The following is a 20,207-nucleotide window of genomic DNA, read 5'->3' as shown; positions in this document are numbered from 1 at the left end:
GTAAATTGAAAAAAAGAAAAACAAAAGGTTGCATTATGTCAAGATAACTTTATCTATTCAGATAGAATACAAGCTGTTCAAACCATGCTATGTCAAGATAACTTTTATCTATTCAGATAGAATACAAGCTGTTCAAACCATGCTATGTCAAGATAACTTTATCTATTCAGATAGAATACAAGCTGTTCAAACCATGCTATGTCAAGATAACTTTATCTATTCAGATAGAATACAAGCTGTTCAAACCATGCTATGTCAAGATAACTTTATCTATTCAGATAGAATACAAGCTGTTCAAACCATGCTATGTCAGGATAACTTTATCTATTCAGATAGAATACAAGCTGTTCAAACCATGCTATGTCAAGATAACTGATGTGGAAGCTAAATGATTGACTAAATGATTGACTAAATGATTGACTAAAGCAAATACCAGAACTGTATGGCCTACCTGCCAAATACTCTATGCTGGGAACACATACGTCAGCGTATTGAGATATCAGGTCGCCATACGTTGTGTTCATCAGCTTCTCCTGCGGGGCTCTACTGTCTGAAATGTCGTCAATAAAGATGGACCCCCAGAACGTGCTCACCATCAACTCCATCTCCTCCATTGTCACCAGTGAGCTGTGCTGTAACACATACATATGGTATTCGCTGTGAATTTTGTAATACAATCATTTATATATTTTATATATTAAACATTGAAGATCTAGGTGATTTGGAATCCTGAGTTGTCAAGTTCTTTGAGTTCGTGGTATTGTGCTGTGTAGTGTAGAGAGTGGATAGAGGGAGTCATTACAATATAATTAACTTAAGAAAATATTAATCAGCATTACAACCATCCTTCCATATTCAATTCTTGATCCCTAAATAACTTAACACTATGGAAAGAGGATGTCAAAAATATATTAAAATCTCCCTTATTATCTTATATAATACAGACGTTACTTCAAAAAAGAAGATGATTACGTCCTACGCGTCATATTGTGAAATATTGAATGGTAGGCTAGTGGCAGCTATTTCAAACGATACCATTTTTTTAGGCTTAGTGACATAAAACAACATGAAAAATGTTTATATATTTAACAACATTCAAACTTTATATTTATTTCATTTCATAACGGTTGTGCTTTTTTTTAAAACATGAAAGCGCAGACTAACCTCGAATACCAATTTTCCACTTGAAGAAGGAGAGTCATCATGACCTGGCACAGTGCCGTCTGATACAGCATACCCCTCAGCATCCATTTCTTCCAGTACAAGTACAGTGTCCCACTGGCCATAGAATTTTGAAGGCCAGGCATCAGCCCAGAGGTTGTCCCCAAAGTAAATAACCTGGTCAATTACAAATGAAAACAAAAATACAATGAAATTAAAATTTAGATTATTACCTACAAAAAACATTTATATGATATTCTGATGTCCACCATTCTGATGTAAATCATTCTGATGTCCACCATTGTGATGTCCACCATTCTGATGTCCACCATTGTGATGTCCATCATTCTGATGTCCACCATTGTGATGTCCACCATTGTGATGTCCACCATTCTGATGTCCACCATGCATGCGTAATCTTTTTGAACCCTACTACCAGCTCATTTACACATATATATCACAAGCTCATGAATTTTCAGAAAAATTTTTTTTTATATACCTAGTAAAAAAAACCCAGGTAAAACCAGTATGTGAGGTCTTCTGACATAAATTTGATTTGATATCTGTCTTGTGATATGTCTCTCTCTTGTTATTCTGTTAAGAACAGCTACTGACCGGGAAAAGTGGGGGGATTTGGTTACACAAACTGTCACAGCATCGCTACGACGAAAGTCAAGGGACAAATAATGATGATGTGCATATAGATCAGCTATAAAAGGGTCTCTATCTGCAGCAGCTTAGACCTGATCTAACCACAGATGATCTTAACACCATGTGCCCCATAGATTGCAAGGTCTGAAAAGGGAACTATACTTAACCATGCTTGATTACAGAGTCAACAAAAAAGCTTGATGTGATATTCATACTCTGGGGGATTGGGAGGGGGGGGGAATGCAGAACAGCGTCAAAAATTTAGATATAAATTAAACGAAACCTTCGGATCATCCTTGTGTGTTATCTCCCTTAAAAACTTCATCAGGTCTGTGTAGTTGCCATGACAATATTCTCCATTCTCCGCCAGCTGTTCAGAGTCCTCTCCAATCTCTGTGTTCACTAAGGAAACAATTTGTTGAAATGAAAACTTGAACAAGAAAATATTTCATAATAAGGTCTTCGAGTAAGAAGATTATGGAGTACTAAGCAGTATTAAAAGTGCGGTTAGAATCTTTCACTACACTCCTATGCGCTTAGCAATGTTTGATATGAATTATTCAGTACAAATATATGCGCCAGACAAAGTTTGATCAGAATATTTCACTATTTATTTATGAGCAATTTAAAGTTTTGTCTAATGTATCATTAGACTTCGAGTAAGAAGATTATGGAGTACTAAGCAGTATTAAAAGTGTGATTAGAATTTTTCACTACACTCCTATGCGCTTAGCAATGTTCGATATGAATTATTCAGTACAAATATAAGCGCCAGACAGAGTTTGATCAGAATATTTCACTATTTATTTATGAGCAATTTAAAGTTTTGTCTAATGTATCATTAGACTTCGAGTAAGAAGATTAAGGAGTACTAAGCAGTGTTAAAAGTGTGGTTAGAATTTTTCACTACGCTCCTATGCGCTTAGCAATGTTCGATATGAATTATTCAGTACAAATATATGCGCCAGACAAAGTTTGATCAGAATATTTTACTATTTATTTATGAGCAATTTAAAGTTTTGTCTAATGTATCATTAGACTTCGAGTAAGAAGATTAAGGAGTACTAAGCAGTATTAAAAGTGTGGTTAGAATCTTTCACTACACACCTATGCGCTTAGCAATGTTTGATATGATTATTCAGTACAAATATATGCGCCAGACAAAGTTTGATCAGAATATTTCACTATTTATTTATGAGCAATTTAAAGTTTTGTCTAATGTATCTTTAGACTTCTATGTGCTTTAAATAGTTTAATAGGTACCTGACTTTAGTTGGGTAAACTAAAAGTGGTTGGTCATTGTGCTGGTCACATGACACCTTGATTTTAAGCGCTTGCCACCAAACAGATGACCTTAACATCATCTGTTCTTCAGATCACAAAGACTTAAAGAGAAATTTTTTTATAGACTTCTCTAAGATAAGCTTAGTTGAAATAGAATCTTTCATTAGATTTTTATGTTCTTAACAAAGTTTCATCTGAATGTTTTACTTGATTTTTATAAGCTTATAAAAGTTTTATCATAAAGTTTCACTTTACAAAGTTTGACCAGAATTTTTTACTAGATTCATATGCACCTTACAAAGTTTAATGAGAATTTTTCACTTGACATATGTGCACTAATCAAAGTTTCATCAGAATGTTTTACAAGAGTTCTATTTGAAAAGCATAGTTTGATTACAATGTTCCACTTGACTCCTAAGCAGTATTTAAAGTTTAATTATAATTTTTCACTACATTCTTATGCACTTAGCAAATTTGATATGACTTATTCAGTAGAAATATATGCGCTAGACAAAGTTTGATCAAAATGTTTCATTAGACTTCTATGGGCTATAAATAGTTTAATAGGTACCTGACTTTAGTTGGGTAAACTAAAGGCAGTTGGTCATTGTGGTGGTCACATGACACCCTGCTTGTTAAGTGTTTGCCCCAAAAACAGATGACCTTTAACATCATTTGCCTGACAGATCACAAAGTCTTAAAGGAAACATTTTTTTTTTGATTCTATAAGATAAGCATAAGTTAATTAGAATGTGTTACTTTATTACTATGCCCTAAACAACAATGTTTCATTTAACTCCAATACACATTACAAATTTTGATCAGAAATGTGTACTACATTCATACGCACTTTACAAATTTCGATCAGAAATGTGTACTAGATTCATACGCACTTTACAAATTTCGATCAGAAATGTGTACTAGATTCATACGCACTTTACAAATTTTGATCAGAATTTTTTAAATAGACATATATGCACTCATTAAAGTTTCATCAGAATGTTTTACAAGATTTCTATTTGAAAAGCAAAGTTTGATTAAAATGTTTCACTAGACTCCTAAGCAGTATTTAAAGTTTAATTAGATTTGTTCACTACACTCCTTTGCACTTAGCAAAGTTTGATATGAATTTTCAGAGTTAGCAATATATAGGGCAGATGGTGTTAGTTAAGGTCATCTGTTTCTGTGGCCAATGCAAGCGCAGCTGTACATCTTCTTTAGATCCTTGGACAGGCCTTATTAAATGTATCATATAGATAAGATTGTGTTGTAGTTTTAATGTCAGTATACAGGCCTTATTAAATGAATCATATAGATAAGATTGTGTTGTAGTTTTAATGTCAGTACACAGGCTTTATTAAATGAATCATATAGATAAGATTGTGTTGTAATTTTAATGTCAGTACACAGGCCTTATTAAATGAATCATATAGATAAGATTGTGTTGTAGTTTTAATGTCAGTACACAGGCCTTATTAAATGAATCATATAGATAAGATTGTGTTGTAATTTTAATGCCAGTACACAGGCCTTATTAAATGAATCATATAGATAAGATTGTGTTGTAGTTTTAATGTCAGTACACAGGCCTTATTAAATGAATCATATAGATAAGATTGTGTTGTAGTTTTAATGTCAGTACACAGGCCTTATTAAATGAATCATATAGATAAGATTGTGTTGTAATTTTAATGCCAGTACACAGGCCTTATTAAATGAATCATATAGATAAGATTGTGTTGTAGTTTTAATGTCAGTACACAGGCCTTATTAAATGAATCATATAGATAAGATTGTGTTGTAGTTTTAATTTCAGTACACAGGCCTTATTAAATGAATCATATAGATAAGATTGTGTTGTAGTTTTAATGTCAGTACACAGGCCTTATTAAATGAATCATATAGATAAGATTGTGTTGTAGTTTTAATGTCAGTACACAGGCCTTATTAAATGAATCATATAGATAAGATTGTGTTGTAGTTTTAATGTCAGTACACAAGGCCTTATTAAATGAATCATATTGATAAGATTGTGTTTTAGTTTTAATGTCAGTACACAGGCCTTATTAAATGAATCATATAGATAAGATTGTGTTGTAGTTTTAATGTCAGTACACAGGCTTTATTAAATGTATCATATAGATAAGATTGTGTTGTAGTTTTAATGTCAGTACACAGGCTTTATTAAATGTATCATATAGATAAGATTGTGTTGTAGTTTTAATGTCAGTACACAGGCTTTATTAAATGTATCATATAGATAAGATTGTGTTGTAGTTTTAATGTCAGTACACAGGCTTTATTAAATGTATCATAGTTTTAGTAGTTTTAATGTCAATACATTGACAAGCAGTTAGAAAGATATCATGAAGGTGGTTGGAAAAACCTTGCAGACCTAAATGAAAAGCTCATGCTAAAGACAGGTGCAAAAGCTGAAAATAAAACTTTAAAAAGACAATCCCCCCCCCCCCCAACCGGACAACGCTTTGTCTGTATTAGATGTGGGAAAATATGCAGGTCACAACAAGAATTTACCTGATTACAAGAAATACATTATATCGCACTCATCCTTAATCTTTGGAATCAAAGAGAAAGCCTGATTGACATTAATATATCCACATTTACAACAGCTTTATTAAAATATATTATAATTATTATTATTAAGATCATTCTCATTCTTAACAAGCACTGACTTGAACTTTACTCACCAACTTGTAAAAATGGACTGTTCTCTGTGAAAAATCTGGGTTTTCTGCCGCCATAGATAATGAGATCAAAGTAAGACTTCCAGTCAGCACTGTGTGAACAAATTACTTATTAGTTAGGATACTGAAGTGATAATTTAAGTGATACAGGCAACCCCCAAGTTATAAACATGTCCCATTCCATAGGTGAAGGCAAGGGGTTGGACTGGTTGTCAGAGGCAATTTTAGACAAATGCCATCAGAAGCATTTTATGAATGGTGGAGTGCTTATATCCATTACCTATTCCAATAATAACAACCTTATGAATTTTGTGACATAAATATTATTTATTCTAGTAAATACCCCCCACACACACTCAAACACACACACAAACAAGAAAAACATCAAAAATACTTTAAAAAAAAAAAAAAAAAAAAAAGCTTACAGGAAGTGTTATTCTATTAACCAGTTTGGATCAGTCATGGAATTCAATTTGTAATATAGATCTAGACCAACAACAATAAATCTGTGCAATTAGAAATATTTTTTCCAACTCTTTCTGTTTAGCACTAGTTCATGCTTTTAACTTTCTCAATACGCTATGATCCTAACACTTGTCTGGACCAGTTGAGCAAATGGGGGGGGGGGGGGGGGGGGGAAGAAAAAAAAGGATATCTGGGAGAATTATATGGTAATCCCTTTTTTTTAAAGTATTTCAGTTAGGTCCAATTTATAAGTAAAAAAAAAAATTACCAATAATTAATTAACTAATTGATTTTTTTGTATTGGTTCTTGTGATGTCAGGTAAAAGAAATGATTGTGCATAATTTCAGCTTGATCTGAGATTGGGTGTGGGAGAAATAACTAACTTTTTGCCAGACAGACAGAGTGAGTTGATAATAGCTTTGTAAAAGAGTTGCAACTGTAGACACGTAATTTTATATTAAAAATTTTCTAAACGATGGCCTTGACATATTAAATAGACTATTCCAGGTTGGTAGAGGATAAAATAAAAATGTGTTAATATGTGAGCATCTGTATTGAAGTGAAGATGAACTAGAAATTATCTGTTTTAGTCATGAGTCTAATGTATAAAATTATGGCACCCAGTCATTAAAGCTGTCAAAATGCAAGCTTTCACAACTAAAAGGTACTGATTTTTTTTCAACCAACCCTTGCAGTGTCCTGGAAGCAGACATTATTTTGGCCATAAATTATTCTGGCCAGAACAAAAAACTAACTCCGTTTTTGTTTCCAGACTACTGTTAGTTTTATAGACAGTCATTGACTTGTAGCACTAAACTGCTGCTAGACAACTTAACTATTGTAGGTGTATTATATTTTAACTTGTAAAAACTTGAAATAACTTAAATAACTTCTTTGTGACAATACTAAAAATATAACTTTTATTGCAACATGGACAAATTTAACTTGAGATGAAATGAAATACATGTGGTAGACTTAGTAATATAAAGTATTTTGCATCATACGCCCTGTCTATTGGTAGATTCTTCTCACCGTCACCACAGAAACACACTCCATAACAGTCCAGCACTCAATAAAGTGTGGATGAAGGTACTTGACCCTCTGACTATAAGCCAAGCACTTTACCAGTTATTCCATCCCCCATGATAGTGTAGACATAGCTAAAATGAACTTAAGAATTACCCAAATGAGTACTCCATAACAAATGAAGCAAAGTCTGGAAACGAGGATGTCAACAGAAAAATCTTTCTATTGTTTTGACGTAGAGACATCAACCAATTTTTGATATCATTGCTGACCTTGTCAATATATTTAGATGGCTCTCTCTTCATGTTAGGAAAGAACTTGCCTTTGTTTGCTACAACAGAATTTAAAAACAATAAATCTTGTGTTAAAAAAAACAAACAGCAATTTTAAAAATTTAGTCAGTAGTTTTGTAAAGGCATCAAGACATCGCACCTTCTTACAGAAAACCTAAGATCTGTTGGCACCAGCTGGGAAGAGGCTTTGGAAGCCAAGTGCGACTGATCTCTATGGAGTGAGTTTGCTGTCCAATGAGCCAAACAGTAGAGGGGACCTAAGTCTAAGTCCCATTAAAATGACAGCTGCATTAGATAGTAGTTCATTTGTTATTGTTTAGTAGAGTTGTATAAACACAAACTTGGTGATGATAAGACAATGTGTTGGGAAAAAGTGTCTGTAGCGTCATGCTTATTTGTTTTGAGTTGTGGGATGTGAGGTTTCATGAATTTTGGGATTTGGAGTTTGAATTTTAGGCACATTGGCACAATTCAGGCCATGTCATGCCCATAATCCCTCAAGGTGTTACTTTGAATTTCGGGAGGTAGTGTATTTGTCCAGTTGTTTAGTAGCGGACCTGGTCCTGGATATGAGAATGTTAAGTGGATTTTATTTTCTTTGTTCTCATTAGTTCAAAGGTTGAATGGTGGTAGAGCTCATGTTCTTATCAGGCTAATTGAATGTTTTGTTGCCTACGCAGTCTAAGTTTTTGTAAGACTGAGCTAAATGTTGCTATTCATAACTATTCAGTGGTTATGCTCCTATATTGAAATCAGTAGCTAAATCATCATAAACCACTTAGTTAAACGTACTAAGAGAGGCCATGACTCTGACTTACCTGCTGTCTGCACCTTATCTTGTGTGTCTACATTCTTTAGGTCGATAACGTTTCAGGAATTAATATACTTTTAGAATTATTGCTTGTAAAAAATCTTTAGTTTTTTTTTTTAACTCATTGTTGAGGAAAGGTGCAGCGGCTGAGCGGTAAAGCGCTTGGCTTCCAAACTGGGAGTCGCAGGTTTGAATTCTGATGAAGACTGGGATTTTTTAATTCAGGATCTTTTGGGTGCCTCTGAGTCCACCCAGGTCTAATAGGTACCTGACATAAGTTGGGAAAAAGTAAAAGAGGTTGGTCATTGTGCTGACCACGACACCCTCATTAGCGGTGGGCCACAGAAACAGATGACCTTTACATCAACTGCCCTATAGATCGCAAGGTCTGAAAGGGGAAATTACTTCTTGTTAAGTGTTATAACAAGTTAAAATTATCCTACCAAACTGCACAACATCTGGAGTTATTTATTTGCCATTACACAAATTATCTAAGTAGCCACTATTAGAGTCAAAACCATATAACCAGGACCAGAAGCAGTCCATGACATTTAAAATACAAGCCAATAGTTGTTTAAGTAAATAATTTTCTATTTACAAGTATATTTATTTTCTAATTATTGAATTATAATATAAGAAAAAACACTTTAAAAATTTATCCAGCTTACCTTTAAACTGTTCTGGGCTGTACAAGTCACATAATGCTGCATAAACATCATCCCATGTGTGTATATAGGTACTTCTCTCTTTGGCAGGTTCCTGATCACAGATAGATATGATATCAGGAAATGCATTTAAGTATTTATGTTTTTAAAAAATCCAAAATTCATTCAGTAATGTACATTAAAAACTCATTTAAACAGAATCTACCAGTTTTCCTAAGCTGTCGACAATCCTGGCAAAAGCAACCAAGGCAGGCATGTCAAAGAAGTTTTCAAAGAAACGCCATTCTTTAAGAAAACAAAACAGATACATATACTTATTAGTGGAGATAATAGCAGATATATCAAGATAAGGATAAGCTAATATTGAGTAATCATTATAAATTACAGATGTTCATTCAAAAATGAAGAGAATTACATCCCACGAACATGTTAATCTAATCGTGAATGCTAATTAAAGACTTAAACTCTGCTAAGACATTAGATATCCGTCTGACTCATGCAACCTGTTCCATGCTCTAATGGCCTAGGGAAAAAGGAGAGCATACAATATAAGAATTGTGTCCTTATCTTTGTGTCTTTCTGAGTATTTTAATAGGTTGTGTCTTTGTATTTGTGGAATTATGGTTCAGTACTTTATGTATATGTAAGCAATATTTCAATATTATAGTTAACGACAGTACCGGTAATTAAATGCCCTTGATTTTTTCCTCAAGATATAACTAAAATATGCAAGTAGATAATGTTTTTTTTAATAAGTGTGTATGTTATAAAAAGCTTACACTTAGCAAAAAGATTGCAAAGGTTGTCATTCCATGGGAGTCAAGGGGGAATAAGCTCTTATAGTTAATAGAAGGCTCTGAAATGGCAGGTATCTGAAACAGCATCTGATAAACAAATCCAATATTTGGCTTACTCATGTGGTTTAGATCTTAGTAAAGTTTCCCCTTTCAGACGTTGTGATCTATGGGTAACTTACTCATGTGGTTTAGATATTATTAAAGTAAGTTCCCCCTTTCAGACCTTGCATTCTATGGGGCAGATGATTTAAATTTAAGGCCATCTGTTTCTGTGGTCCATGGTTAATGAGGATGTCATGGCCAGCACAATGACTAACCGCCTTTCCTTTTCCCAAACTAATGTCAGGTACTCATTAGAGCTGGGGGGACTCAGAGGTGCCCTAAACACAATTAAAAAAAAACAGTTATCACCAGGATTTGAACCCTGGAAGCCTGGTTCAGAGGCCAAGTGCTTTACCACTCAGCCAGTGCGGCTCCAGTTTAGATATTAAGCCTGGCAAACTGCTTCTGCTGAGGTTTTGGTGTTGCTATGGTTTATCTTCAAATGAGTTGGTGCCAAAAGTATTGCATGACATTGGGTCACACTAGCAAAGTCAAGAGAGTGACCAAGATACATCAGAAACTCATGGATTTCTTTATCAGAGGCCTAGGAATGTGCCCTTAAGTCCTGCTGCAGTGTCATCTATTTCAAAGACAACATGGAGTTTCTGCTGTTGTACCTATCAATTATTAAGCATGAAATCTTACTATTGAATGGACTTCGCACTCCACTAATGAAGGCTTCAAATTCTGGGAATTTTCTCTCTTTACCGTAAACCTGATCAATATCTGAAGAAGACAACTTCTTTGAACCATGGGTAGCCCTGTTTAGTTGAATGACAAATAAAAATGATTATTAGTTAACAAATCTGTTATTCCTTCAATTTTAAAATACCTCTTTCCTTGCATAAAATACTTTCAATACAAAGTACTGTAAAAAAAAACAATAAATAAAATGGGATTTAACACATAAAAAAATAATTGTTTTCTGCATAACATATTGTTATGATTCTCTCCTAATCAGGCCTTCTGTAAACACTGCTAAACACACAACAACACATCAAGAACATGACAACAAGGCTCCAAATAATCTGTTACTTTAATAATGGTCAATTAAAACAGCCAATATGACACAATTCGCAACACAATAAACTACTACTACCATACTGAACTCTACTGTCTCTATTTCTTCCTGGACTCGTACATAATACTTGGGGACTTGACCAGGACCGACTTCATGGCTGACTAACAGTCCCGGTCTCCACGCTCTCCGGTCTTGAACTGCCGCTCTCTTACACACCGTGTCTCTGGTCTGCTCAGGCCTATGATCAGGTGACCATAACACTCGTCATATTTGCGTGCAAAGTTCATACCAGTACTGTCCTTTGTCCATCGACAGCCCTTGACCTGTGTGATTGGCCTGAGTCGTGTGTGTCAGTAGGCCGCACACACATTAACCCTTTTGCGCCGCCAATAGGGTTATAACAGTATGCTCAGTGAGCTATCGTGCCATTTCTTTTCTGGACCAGTGGAACTAAGATAACTCAGGGATACATGTCTCTCGGCAACAGATCTCAGACTCAGCCACATGCCCCACATTCTTATCCATTTATTTACATTTGCATTTCTAACTTATGGTTAGATAATAGTAAAGTAAGTTCCCCCTTTCAGACCTATGGGGCAGATGATGTAAAGGTCGTCTGTTTCTGTGGCCCATGTCTAACGAGGATGTCATGTGGCCAGCATAACGACACAACCTTTCCCCAACTAATGTCAGGTACTCATTAGAGCTAAGTGTGGACTCAGAGGAGCCATAGAGGTACGAAATTAAATAACCCCAGTCTTAGCAAAACAAATAAAGTAAGACAAAATTGTCCATTCCCGAAAAACAACAAAGCTTCAAAATCTTGAATATTTCTAAGATCTACTTCTCCCCATTCTTTTCTGGAAACAAAACTTATAAATCTTTAAATTATTGAATCTAAAAAAAAAAGATTTTCCTTAATATTTTAATAAAACCACCTTTCCATCAAATTCCAAGAAAAATTTTTTTACTCCCTGTCCCAAAGTGTCTTTTATCTACATAGTTCATATCACAAAAAGTGTCGGCCTTTTCTAGAAATAAAATTATCATTAAGACATAAGCAAAGAATTATATTTAAGACGTCGTACCTGAGTATAACTCCATCATGACCAAGTTTCAAAACATTACCTTTATCAAAGTCAACTATCAGACCTTTGTATCTGAAAATTTAAAGAACAGAAAAAAAAAAAAAGAAAGTTATTCAATGCCATTTATTCTTTGAAAATTCAAAAGAAATATATTTTTTGGCCAGTAGATAAATAAAAACTGTACCAACTTTACTACAAACAGTATAGTTACAAAGAATGAATATCTACAGTTGTTTCTATGGTAACATACTAATAGAATAAAGAAGTATAACTTATCATGTGGGTGAATTAATGAAGATCATAATGGTGACATTGAGACATAACTTACATCAAGTCCTTATCTTCATGAAGATTATGAAATATCTCTGCGCTGTACCTTTTCTCTTCCACTAAATACTGGCATATACTATCATAGACCATCTAGGGAAAAAAAATCATCTTTTTTAAGTAAAGTTTGTATCATATAAGATTATAATCTACTTAGTCTACTAGAGTTAACTAGAGATCTAGTTCTGAATGACAGCAGTTTAACCTTACTTAGCCTGACTTATGCTAGAAAATTAGATTTCTTAGTTCTAGATCAATGGGAAAATCTATTCTAAGATGGCAAAAAATAATTTTTTTTTTTTTTTATTAGACTCTAGATCTAGATTCTAGATCTATTAAATTATAAAATAGATCCAGATCTACATAGAATGATAGATCTAGTCACTCTAATTAGTCTAATTCTAATTAAAATGATTTCGACAAGAGTCAATATGAATAATGAATAAAAAAAAAAATAAGTCATTTAATATTTTAATTTATTATTTAGATCTAGAGGTCTAGATAGACTTTAGTCTTTAGTCAAGAGAAGTGCCAAAGACAAATAAAAATTAATTAATAAAAACATTAATATTTACATTGAAAAACGGAACAAGTTTATAACGAGCTAACGTAAAGTCCATATCAAATCCAAGCACGTCATATTCAGTAAAATTAATACATTTCTTTGCCATTGTTCAGAAGTTAAACGTAGGTCGTAGACTATGTAGTATGTTACTGTCTATATAGATCTAGACCTAGTATATACTACGTAACATAGCGTTTACTTGAAATCTTGCAATCAACAAATCAGAACTCTTAGCGAAAAAAAGTTTAGTTTATTCTTCTTTATGGTCATAAAATGCACAGACCTATATTTTTATTCTAAGGGGTCGCTCTGTTTCTCCATATCACTGACCTATATTTTATTTTCAACTCTTCGAATGAGTTTTGTTGCTAAGTGTAGATTACAGTACAGAAGCGGAATAGGTGTCAAAATCGGCACTGGCATTACGACACCATCCGGCCCAAATATTGATTGTCGTACGAGGTACATCTATTGATCACAAAATAATTAAAGTTTTAATAATACATAAAAACTGGCTAATACTTGAAAAGGAATCAAGATGAAAGTTCCTGCAATACATTAATTTATTAAGAATAGATCGAAAGGTCCCTAATTAACAAGCTTTATCAACAGCCTTAAACATAAAACCTTGCAAGTGTTCTTGCGTCAAGATGTTTTTCAGCCTATTCTATATTTCAATGTGCCGAAACTTCTTTCACAAATTACTTGCGTAAGCACTAACTCAAAAGCCAAGCTGATGAATACAAAACACGCCCCTGTCAATAAATTGTAATTATTAAAAATCCAATAATAACAATTTGAACCAGGGGTTCTCAACCTATGGGTCGCGACCCCCTTGTGGGTCGAAAGACGATTTGCCAGGGGTCGCCTAAGACCATTGAAAATATAGATACGTGTGTATCTCGTACTACGTCATCCTTTTTTTTTTTCTTTACTAGTCTGTTTGTTTTACATGTTTCGGATGTTCCTTCAGAGTTGAAGATAATTACTTCCTAGTCCAAACCTCCCGCAGGACGACGGGGGATGGGAGCGGGCAGGGTTTGAACCCTGGACCATCGATAAATTTGAACGACAGTCCAGCGCGCAAACCGCACGACCAGGCAGCCATATAAGTATGCAACATAAAAATGTTGAATGAAAAATAGAATAGTAAATAGTGAAATGTTTTATAACACCGTGAAAGGCACCGTTACTTAGGCTTTTTATTTTTACGTTTGGGGGTCGCCGCATAGTGGAGAATCACAAAAAGGGGTCTCTGACCTATAAAGGTTGAGAATCGCTGAACAGTTATAACAAGACATCTCTCTATATGCTTTCACCTCCATCGCTCACAGTAGCGCATCGTTCTCTTCATATCTCCTTCACACCTTTCTCTTTCCCTTTCTCGTCTCAGAAACGTCGATGTTCTCCCTTCGCATCTTTGTTTTGTTCATCTTTCACGACGATAAGTCAATGCCCTACTCGAGCCTTTAATGTTTTTTCAGACTTTATAAACAACATAGGCCTACCTCTCAACTCTATTGACCTGTTCTTTTTTTTTTTTTTTACCAGGAGGAATACAGCGCCGTTGACACAAAGAGAATTGAAAAATAAAAAAAAAAAAAGCGTATATCAAATGTAGTTGTATCAATTAGCTTAGATCTGTCATGTGATTAAATTTGTTATAGATCTAGACTAACAACAATAAAACTGTGTGATTACAAATATTTTTACCAATAGTTTTTTTTTTCATGCTTTTTTTTTTTAGCTTTCTCAATGCGTTATTTACCCTATCACTTGTCTGGACCAGTTGGGAAAGGGATTGGTGGAGAATGAAAGGGGTATATCTACGTAAATGTTACGTTATAGCTTTTTAAATGCATAAAAAAAGTTGAAAGACCTGAATTCAAACTCGAGGGCTCAAGCCACATCAGTCAAGTACAATTTATTTCTCTTGTTCGATACAAAAAAATACCAATAGTTAATTAACTTATAGGCTAATTTTTTATATAGATTTTTGTGTTGTCAGATAAAAGAAATAATTGTATAAAATTTCAGCTTGATTGGTTGTGGGAGAAATAAAGTGTACAAACTTTTTACCAGACAGTCAGACAGAGTGAGTTGATATAAACTTTGTAAAAACACTAGCCTATATGGCTCAGAAGAGAGGGTGCCGGGGCATTAAAAGTAAAAAGGCTGAAGCTAGGCCGGATTTACTTCTTTATGCAACACTTTCTAAAGCTCATGGCCCCAAAGAATTATTTGGCACTGACATATAATATCTGGACTAATAAAGGGGCCCAAAAGAGCCCCATATCCTAAATAGATTAGCCTCATGGCCTTTCAATTAAACCGTTTTAAATAACCTATGTAATAATGTGTTCCATATGTGAGCAGGTCAGGCAGGCGCGAGTGTGGTGGCCTATTCTCTTCTGCTGCTCAACATTAAATTCATTAACAGTAGGCAGGTGGTCGCTCTACTGGGTGGGCCCAATCTGTGCACCTCGGTCTGCGACCAAGGGGCTAGAGTCGCCTAAGCAACCAGACAGCACAATTAAACTAAACTAACTATTAGAAAGCAATAACGAAACTTTTACTTTAGGATAAATAAAACAAAAAGAAACTTTATTTACATACACAAATAAATCAATAATAAAATATAACATATAGAGCTACACTAACACTACAACTGAACTCAGCATCTAACTAAAACCCTCTAAATCTACAAACACTAACAGACTAACCAAACCAACTATCTAACTATTACTACCCTAGACCTAAGCTTAGAATTAATAAAATATAACAAAAAGAAAGGTACAGGGAGGCGATGGCAGACTAATGGCAGTCTAATGGCAGACTAATGGCAGTAGACTAACAACAGCCTACAGGCAGTAGACTAACAACAGCAGTACTGCAGTTGAGGATAGCCTGCAAAAATCAATACATAAAAACGTTAAAAAATAGTAAAAAGTTTAAAAAAGCTAGACTAGACCTAGTCTAGTACACAAACCGACCTAGAGACATGAGGTAATTACATATTAGTAATTAGCCTCCATGTAGCTAATAAAAGCCACAGAATTTAGTTCAAGTCTACGCCACAACCCACACAGGCTGGGTAGACAATAACATCAGATAAAAGTCACAACAATACACATTAGATCTACTATCTAGGTTAATGAGCCGGCTTATGCCAGCCGCCATCTTGTACATAAAAGTACAACAAAAATTAAAAATATTATCTGCCAACTACGCTTCAGAAACTACCAAAAAGAATCACTAATAAAATAAACATACATAAGAATATAAGATAATAAAATATTTACAAATAGACATAGTATAGAAAAACAATAAGGGGATTATTAGGGATAGCTGGGGGGGGGGGGAAGGAAGGGGTGACGCTATCCAGCTCAATGGACCTTCCGGTTCCATCATAGACAATCATGGCTAATTAACTAGCCAGTGATGCCACTACACTAATCAGTCCACATCTAGACTATAACAGTAGATGTAGGAACAACTAATACAAATACAAACTAAAGAAATAAAATAAAAACATTTTCCAACTTACAGGCGGTCCCAGCTGAAATTACACTACACACAATTAACTCTACACCGGCACTACTGTCGGCACTGACCACTGGTCAAGACAAAAGAGAGCTCAACGTGGTTCCGGAGCTAGCTATAACTGGTCAGCGCGAACATATCGGAGAGCATGACATCACGCTAATTACCTAAAACTAAACTGGACTACTGATTCCCCTAATTTGTACCTAGCCGTACGCTATAATAAAATCTAGAAAATTACACAAGACACGGACTACACAACATTATATACCAAATTAAACAGCATAAAAAAGAGAATCCTAAAAATTAATTTTACAAAAATACAAAAAGGAAGAAGAAAGATATTTATGTTCTAAACTCGTACAGGGACCCTATACAGCTTCTAGACTTACACTTAGACTGAAATTAGAAAATAACTACTAACCTAACCTAAGCGCTAAAGACAAAAATACGTAGAACTAATCGGGGACAAAGAAATGGAAACAGTGCCAACAACTCTAAGGCTAGTTAACTATTTTTAAAACTACTTTTCCTCTACGAGTAAAACACAAATAACAGAAAAAGACTAAAACTAGCAGAAGTTATAAATAGCGGAAACTACAAACACACAGCACTGACCTATGCAAGAAGAAAAGACACTAAATTAAATTATTCTAGCCTGGCCTATATAAAGTAAATAGGTCGAAATACAGATAAAAATAGATAACAAATAGACCTGGGATCGCCAGCTCACATTCACCCCCGCTCAAAACTTTTGCGTCCCCGCAAAACGAAATACAGACTAAAACGTCAAAATATATACAGCAGAAATAAAATAAAAATTCACACAAAATACAAATCATAAAACAGATACTGCAGGAATAAAATAAAAATAAATTCATTCAAAAGAACAGAGAACTATAACCATAGCCCTCGGTACTACCCATACATTAATATTAATAAATGGCTTCACAAGTGGCAAAGCTTACAACAGAAAACTGAAAATACAGGTAATACAAAACATAAAACATACAAAAATAGAGATAATATAACACATAAGGCATAACATCTTAAAAAAGGGAATGATAAACAAAAAATAATACAAGGAAAACTACACGGTTAAAGTCATTAAGCAAATGACGCCCTAGCCCAACATGCTAAGATTAGTCACACAGACCAACAGGAACTCTATGAGGCTTAACTCAGTTCCTTAGCCACACAGGCTAAAACAAAGTCACACAGACTTACACAAAGCCACCAAGGCTTCAACAGACCCATAGTCACACAGACTTATGGCCAGCCACTGAAGGCTCACAATGGTCACAAAGACCAAAACATTAAAAAATGGTACACTCAGTGTCATAACACAACCTGAAGTTACAGTGCTATAACAAAAACACAGGGCATCCAACAGTGGTGATGAGACATAGAAAATAAAAAAATAAAAGGACCACTGTCAGACAATTCAACCTAACATGACATTAATGAGTACCTTAAGTACTTCAAAAAGTAAAAAAAACTTCCTACCTCACAAAGCAAAAAAAAGTCGAAACTACTCACAAAAAGACATTACATGGCCTTCCAAAGGCAAAAAAACATTATATGCCTTACAAAGGCAACTACCGAGTGCTGCAATGTGCCATTTATCTATGTCATGGCCTCCAAGGCAAAACAACATTAACGAGTACCTTGACGATACATCGCAAACTTTCATGACTAGAAGAATGCACATCAGCGACCAACAACCTAAGCTCAATATTGGCTATTGAAAGCCCAATAAAGACTTTAAAAAATATCTACTAGGTTGCAAAACCATTAGTAGAGCAAGCATGGAATATACAAAAATAAAAAAATCATTATACAAAATACATCATTAATACCACACAACAAAATAATACTAAACATGCAAAAACATAGCCATACAAAGAAAAGTTTACAACAAACAAAAAAGAACTAAAACTAAAGATCCAGCCGGGTAGGTGGTCTCCTCGTCCTGGAGGACCTTCTTGGGCCTACCGGTGCAGGAGCAGGGATTGACTCTGGCTGGCTGGTTGCATCTGGCAAGGTAATCTTGTAGACAGAGTAGCTGACCCCCGGACTTAGGGACCTTTCAAGGTATGGCAATGGCCACAAAACTGAATGTTGCAACTGGGCTGACAGTCGTCCTAAATGGAAGGACAAACTGGCCCAGTTGTTTAAAACACAGAGGTGGCAGTGGGGCACCTCTGTCAGGCCGGTACATGGCTATTTGTAAAAAAAACCATGCTGGAACTGCCTAAGTCTTGGTAGTGTCGCTTCACACATTCAGGCCACCAGCAACTGCGAATCTATCCATATTTAGTCAATTCACCAACTGTAGGAAGATAAGGACTATAAGGCAAGCCTTCCTCTTACTGATAAAGTCGATAACACCTGCTTGTTGGGATTCATTGCCGTAAATCCATACATAGCTATTTCCAACATTGAGAGGATCGTCCTCTGGTGCTGACATGGCTGGTGAAAGTCGAACACTCTCACCTAATGGATGGCTGGTACATGTCATCCGCTGGCTCTAGCCATGACATCTCTCGTCTGTTGATGCTGGGCAGACATCTCTCTGCAGGCATGGGGGTAGCTGCAGACTTCTCTCCTCCTCTCGGATCACTCTTCCGAGGCACCTCCACATCAGCCTGGGACCGCTGCATCCTTCCTGCCGCTGCTGCCATTCTGCCACCCTAACCTAACACTTCAACTCTAACCCTAACCCATAACAATACTAACTACCTCACACTACAACAACTTCTTAGAACTACATCCTACCAACTTCTAGACCTAGCACTTCAACGACAATAAAAAACTTTACTGACTATAAGGAAACCACAACATAAAACAAAACTCAAAACAACAAACTAGACTATCCATATGATCCATATCCTAACAACTAACAACAAAAAAAAATTCTCCAACACCGATTCCTACTGCTATCAAAACCTAAAACTAATATCAACCTATGCAATCCTAACAATGCGCTAACGAAGCCTAACCAAAACCTAAATCAACCTAACAAAAACCTCAAAAAAAACCTAACAACAAACTGATCCCTAAGAAAACAATGTGTGTCTGATTACTTAAGCACAGATCCCACTTCTGACACCAAAAAATGTGAGCAGGTCAGGCAGGCGCGAGTGTGGTGGCCTATTCTCTTCTGCTGCTCAACATTAAATTCATTAACAGTAGGCAGGTGGTCGCTCTACTGGGTGGGCCCAATCTGTGCACCTCGGTCTGCGACCAAGGGGCTAGAGTCGCCTAAGCAACCAGACAGCACAATTAAACTAAACTAACTATTAGAAAGCAATAACGAAACTTTTACTTTAGGATAAATAAAACAAAAAGAAACTTTATTTACATACACAAATAAATCAATAATAAAATATAACATATAGAGCTACACTAACACTACAACTGAACTCAGCATCTAACTAAAACCCTCTAAATCTACAAACACTAACAGACTAACCAAACCAACTATCTAACTATTACTACCCTAGACCTAAGCTTAGAATTAATAAAATATAACAAAAAGAAAGGTACAGGGAGGCGATGGCAGACTAATGGCAGTCTAATGGCAGACTAATGGCAGTAGACTAACAACAGCCTACAGGCAGTAGACTAACAACAGCAGTACTGCAGTTGAGGATAGCCTGCAAAAATCAATACATAAAAACGTTAAAAAATAGTAAAAAG

The 20,207-nt window shown here is 35.2% G+C and overlaps 1 protein-coding gene across 3 annotated transcripts in view; it reads right to left on the bottom strand.

The window, feature by feature from the left end:
• Positions 1–20,207, bottom strand: part of LOC106072397 (5'-nucleotidase domain-containing protein 1-like) — a 30,644-nt gene that overhangs the window by 6,947 nt on the left and 3,490 nt on the right. The window contains exons 2-12 of one of the 3 annotated variants that reach the window (XM_056032026.1): positions 14,282–14,487; positions 12,399–12,490; positions 12,071–12,142; positions 10,607–10,722; positions 9,268–9,347; positions 9,066–9,156; positions 7,450–7,624; positions 5,805–5,893; positions 2,096–2,214; positions 1,165–1,338; positions 452–632 (exon numbers count right to left, since the gene is read on the bottom strand). In XM_056032026.1, the coding sequence (XP_055888001.1) occupies positions 452–632; positions 1,165–1,338; positions 2,096–2,214; positions 5,805–5,893; positions 7,450–7,624; positions 9,066–9,156; positions 9,268–9,347; positions 10,607–10,722; positions 12,071–12,142; positions 12,399–12,490; positions 14,282–14,287 (1,195 nt within the window). In that variant the 5' untranslated portion in view covers positions 14,288–14,487. Of the gene's footprint in view, positions 1–451; positions 633–1,164; positions 1,339–2,095; positions 2,215–5,804; positions 5,894–7,449; positions 7,625–9,065; positions 9,157–9,267; positions 9,348–10,606; positions 10,723–12,070; positions 12,143–12,398; positions 12,491–12,972; positions 13,180–14,281; positions 14,488–20,207 lie in introns of those variants that run through there. The other 2 variants (XM_056032025.1, XM_056032027.1) reach the window with 2 other exon arrangements.

The sequence above is a fragment of the Biomphalaria glabrata genome, chromosome 6, assembly GCF_947242115.1.
Source record: "Biomphalaria glabrata chromosome 6, xgBioGlab47.1, whole genome shotgun sequence".
Classification (NCBI taxonomy): domain Eukaryota; kingdom Metazoa; phylum Mollusca; class Gastropoda; family Planorbidae; genus Biomphalaria; species Biomphalaria glabrata.
The sequence above is the reverse complement of the archived record's forward strand: the minus strand, read 5'-3'. Positions and strand labels throughout refer to the sequence as shown.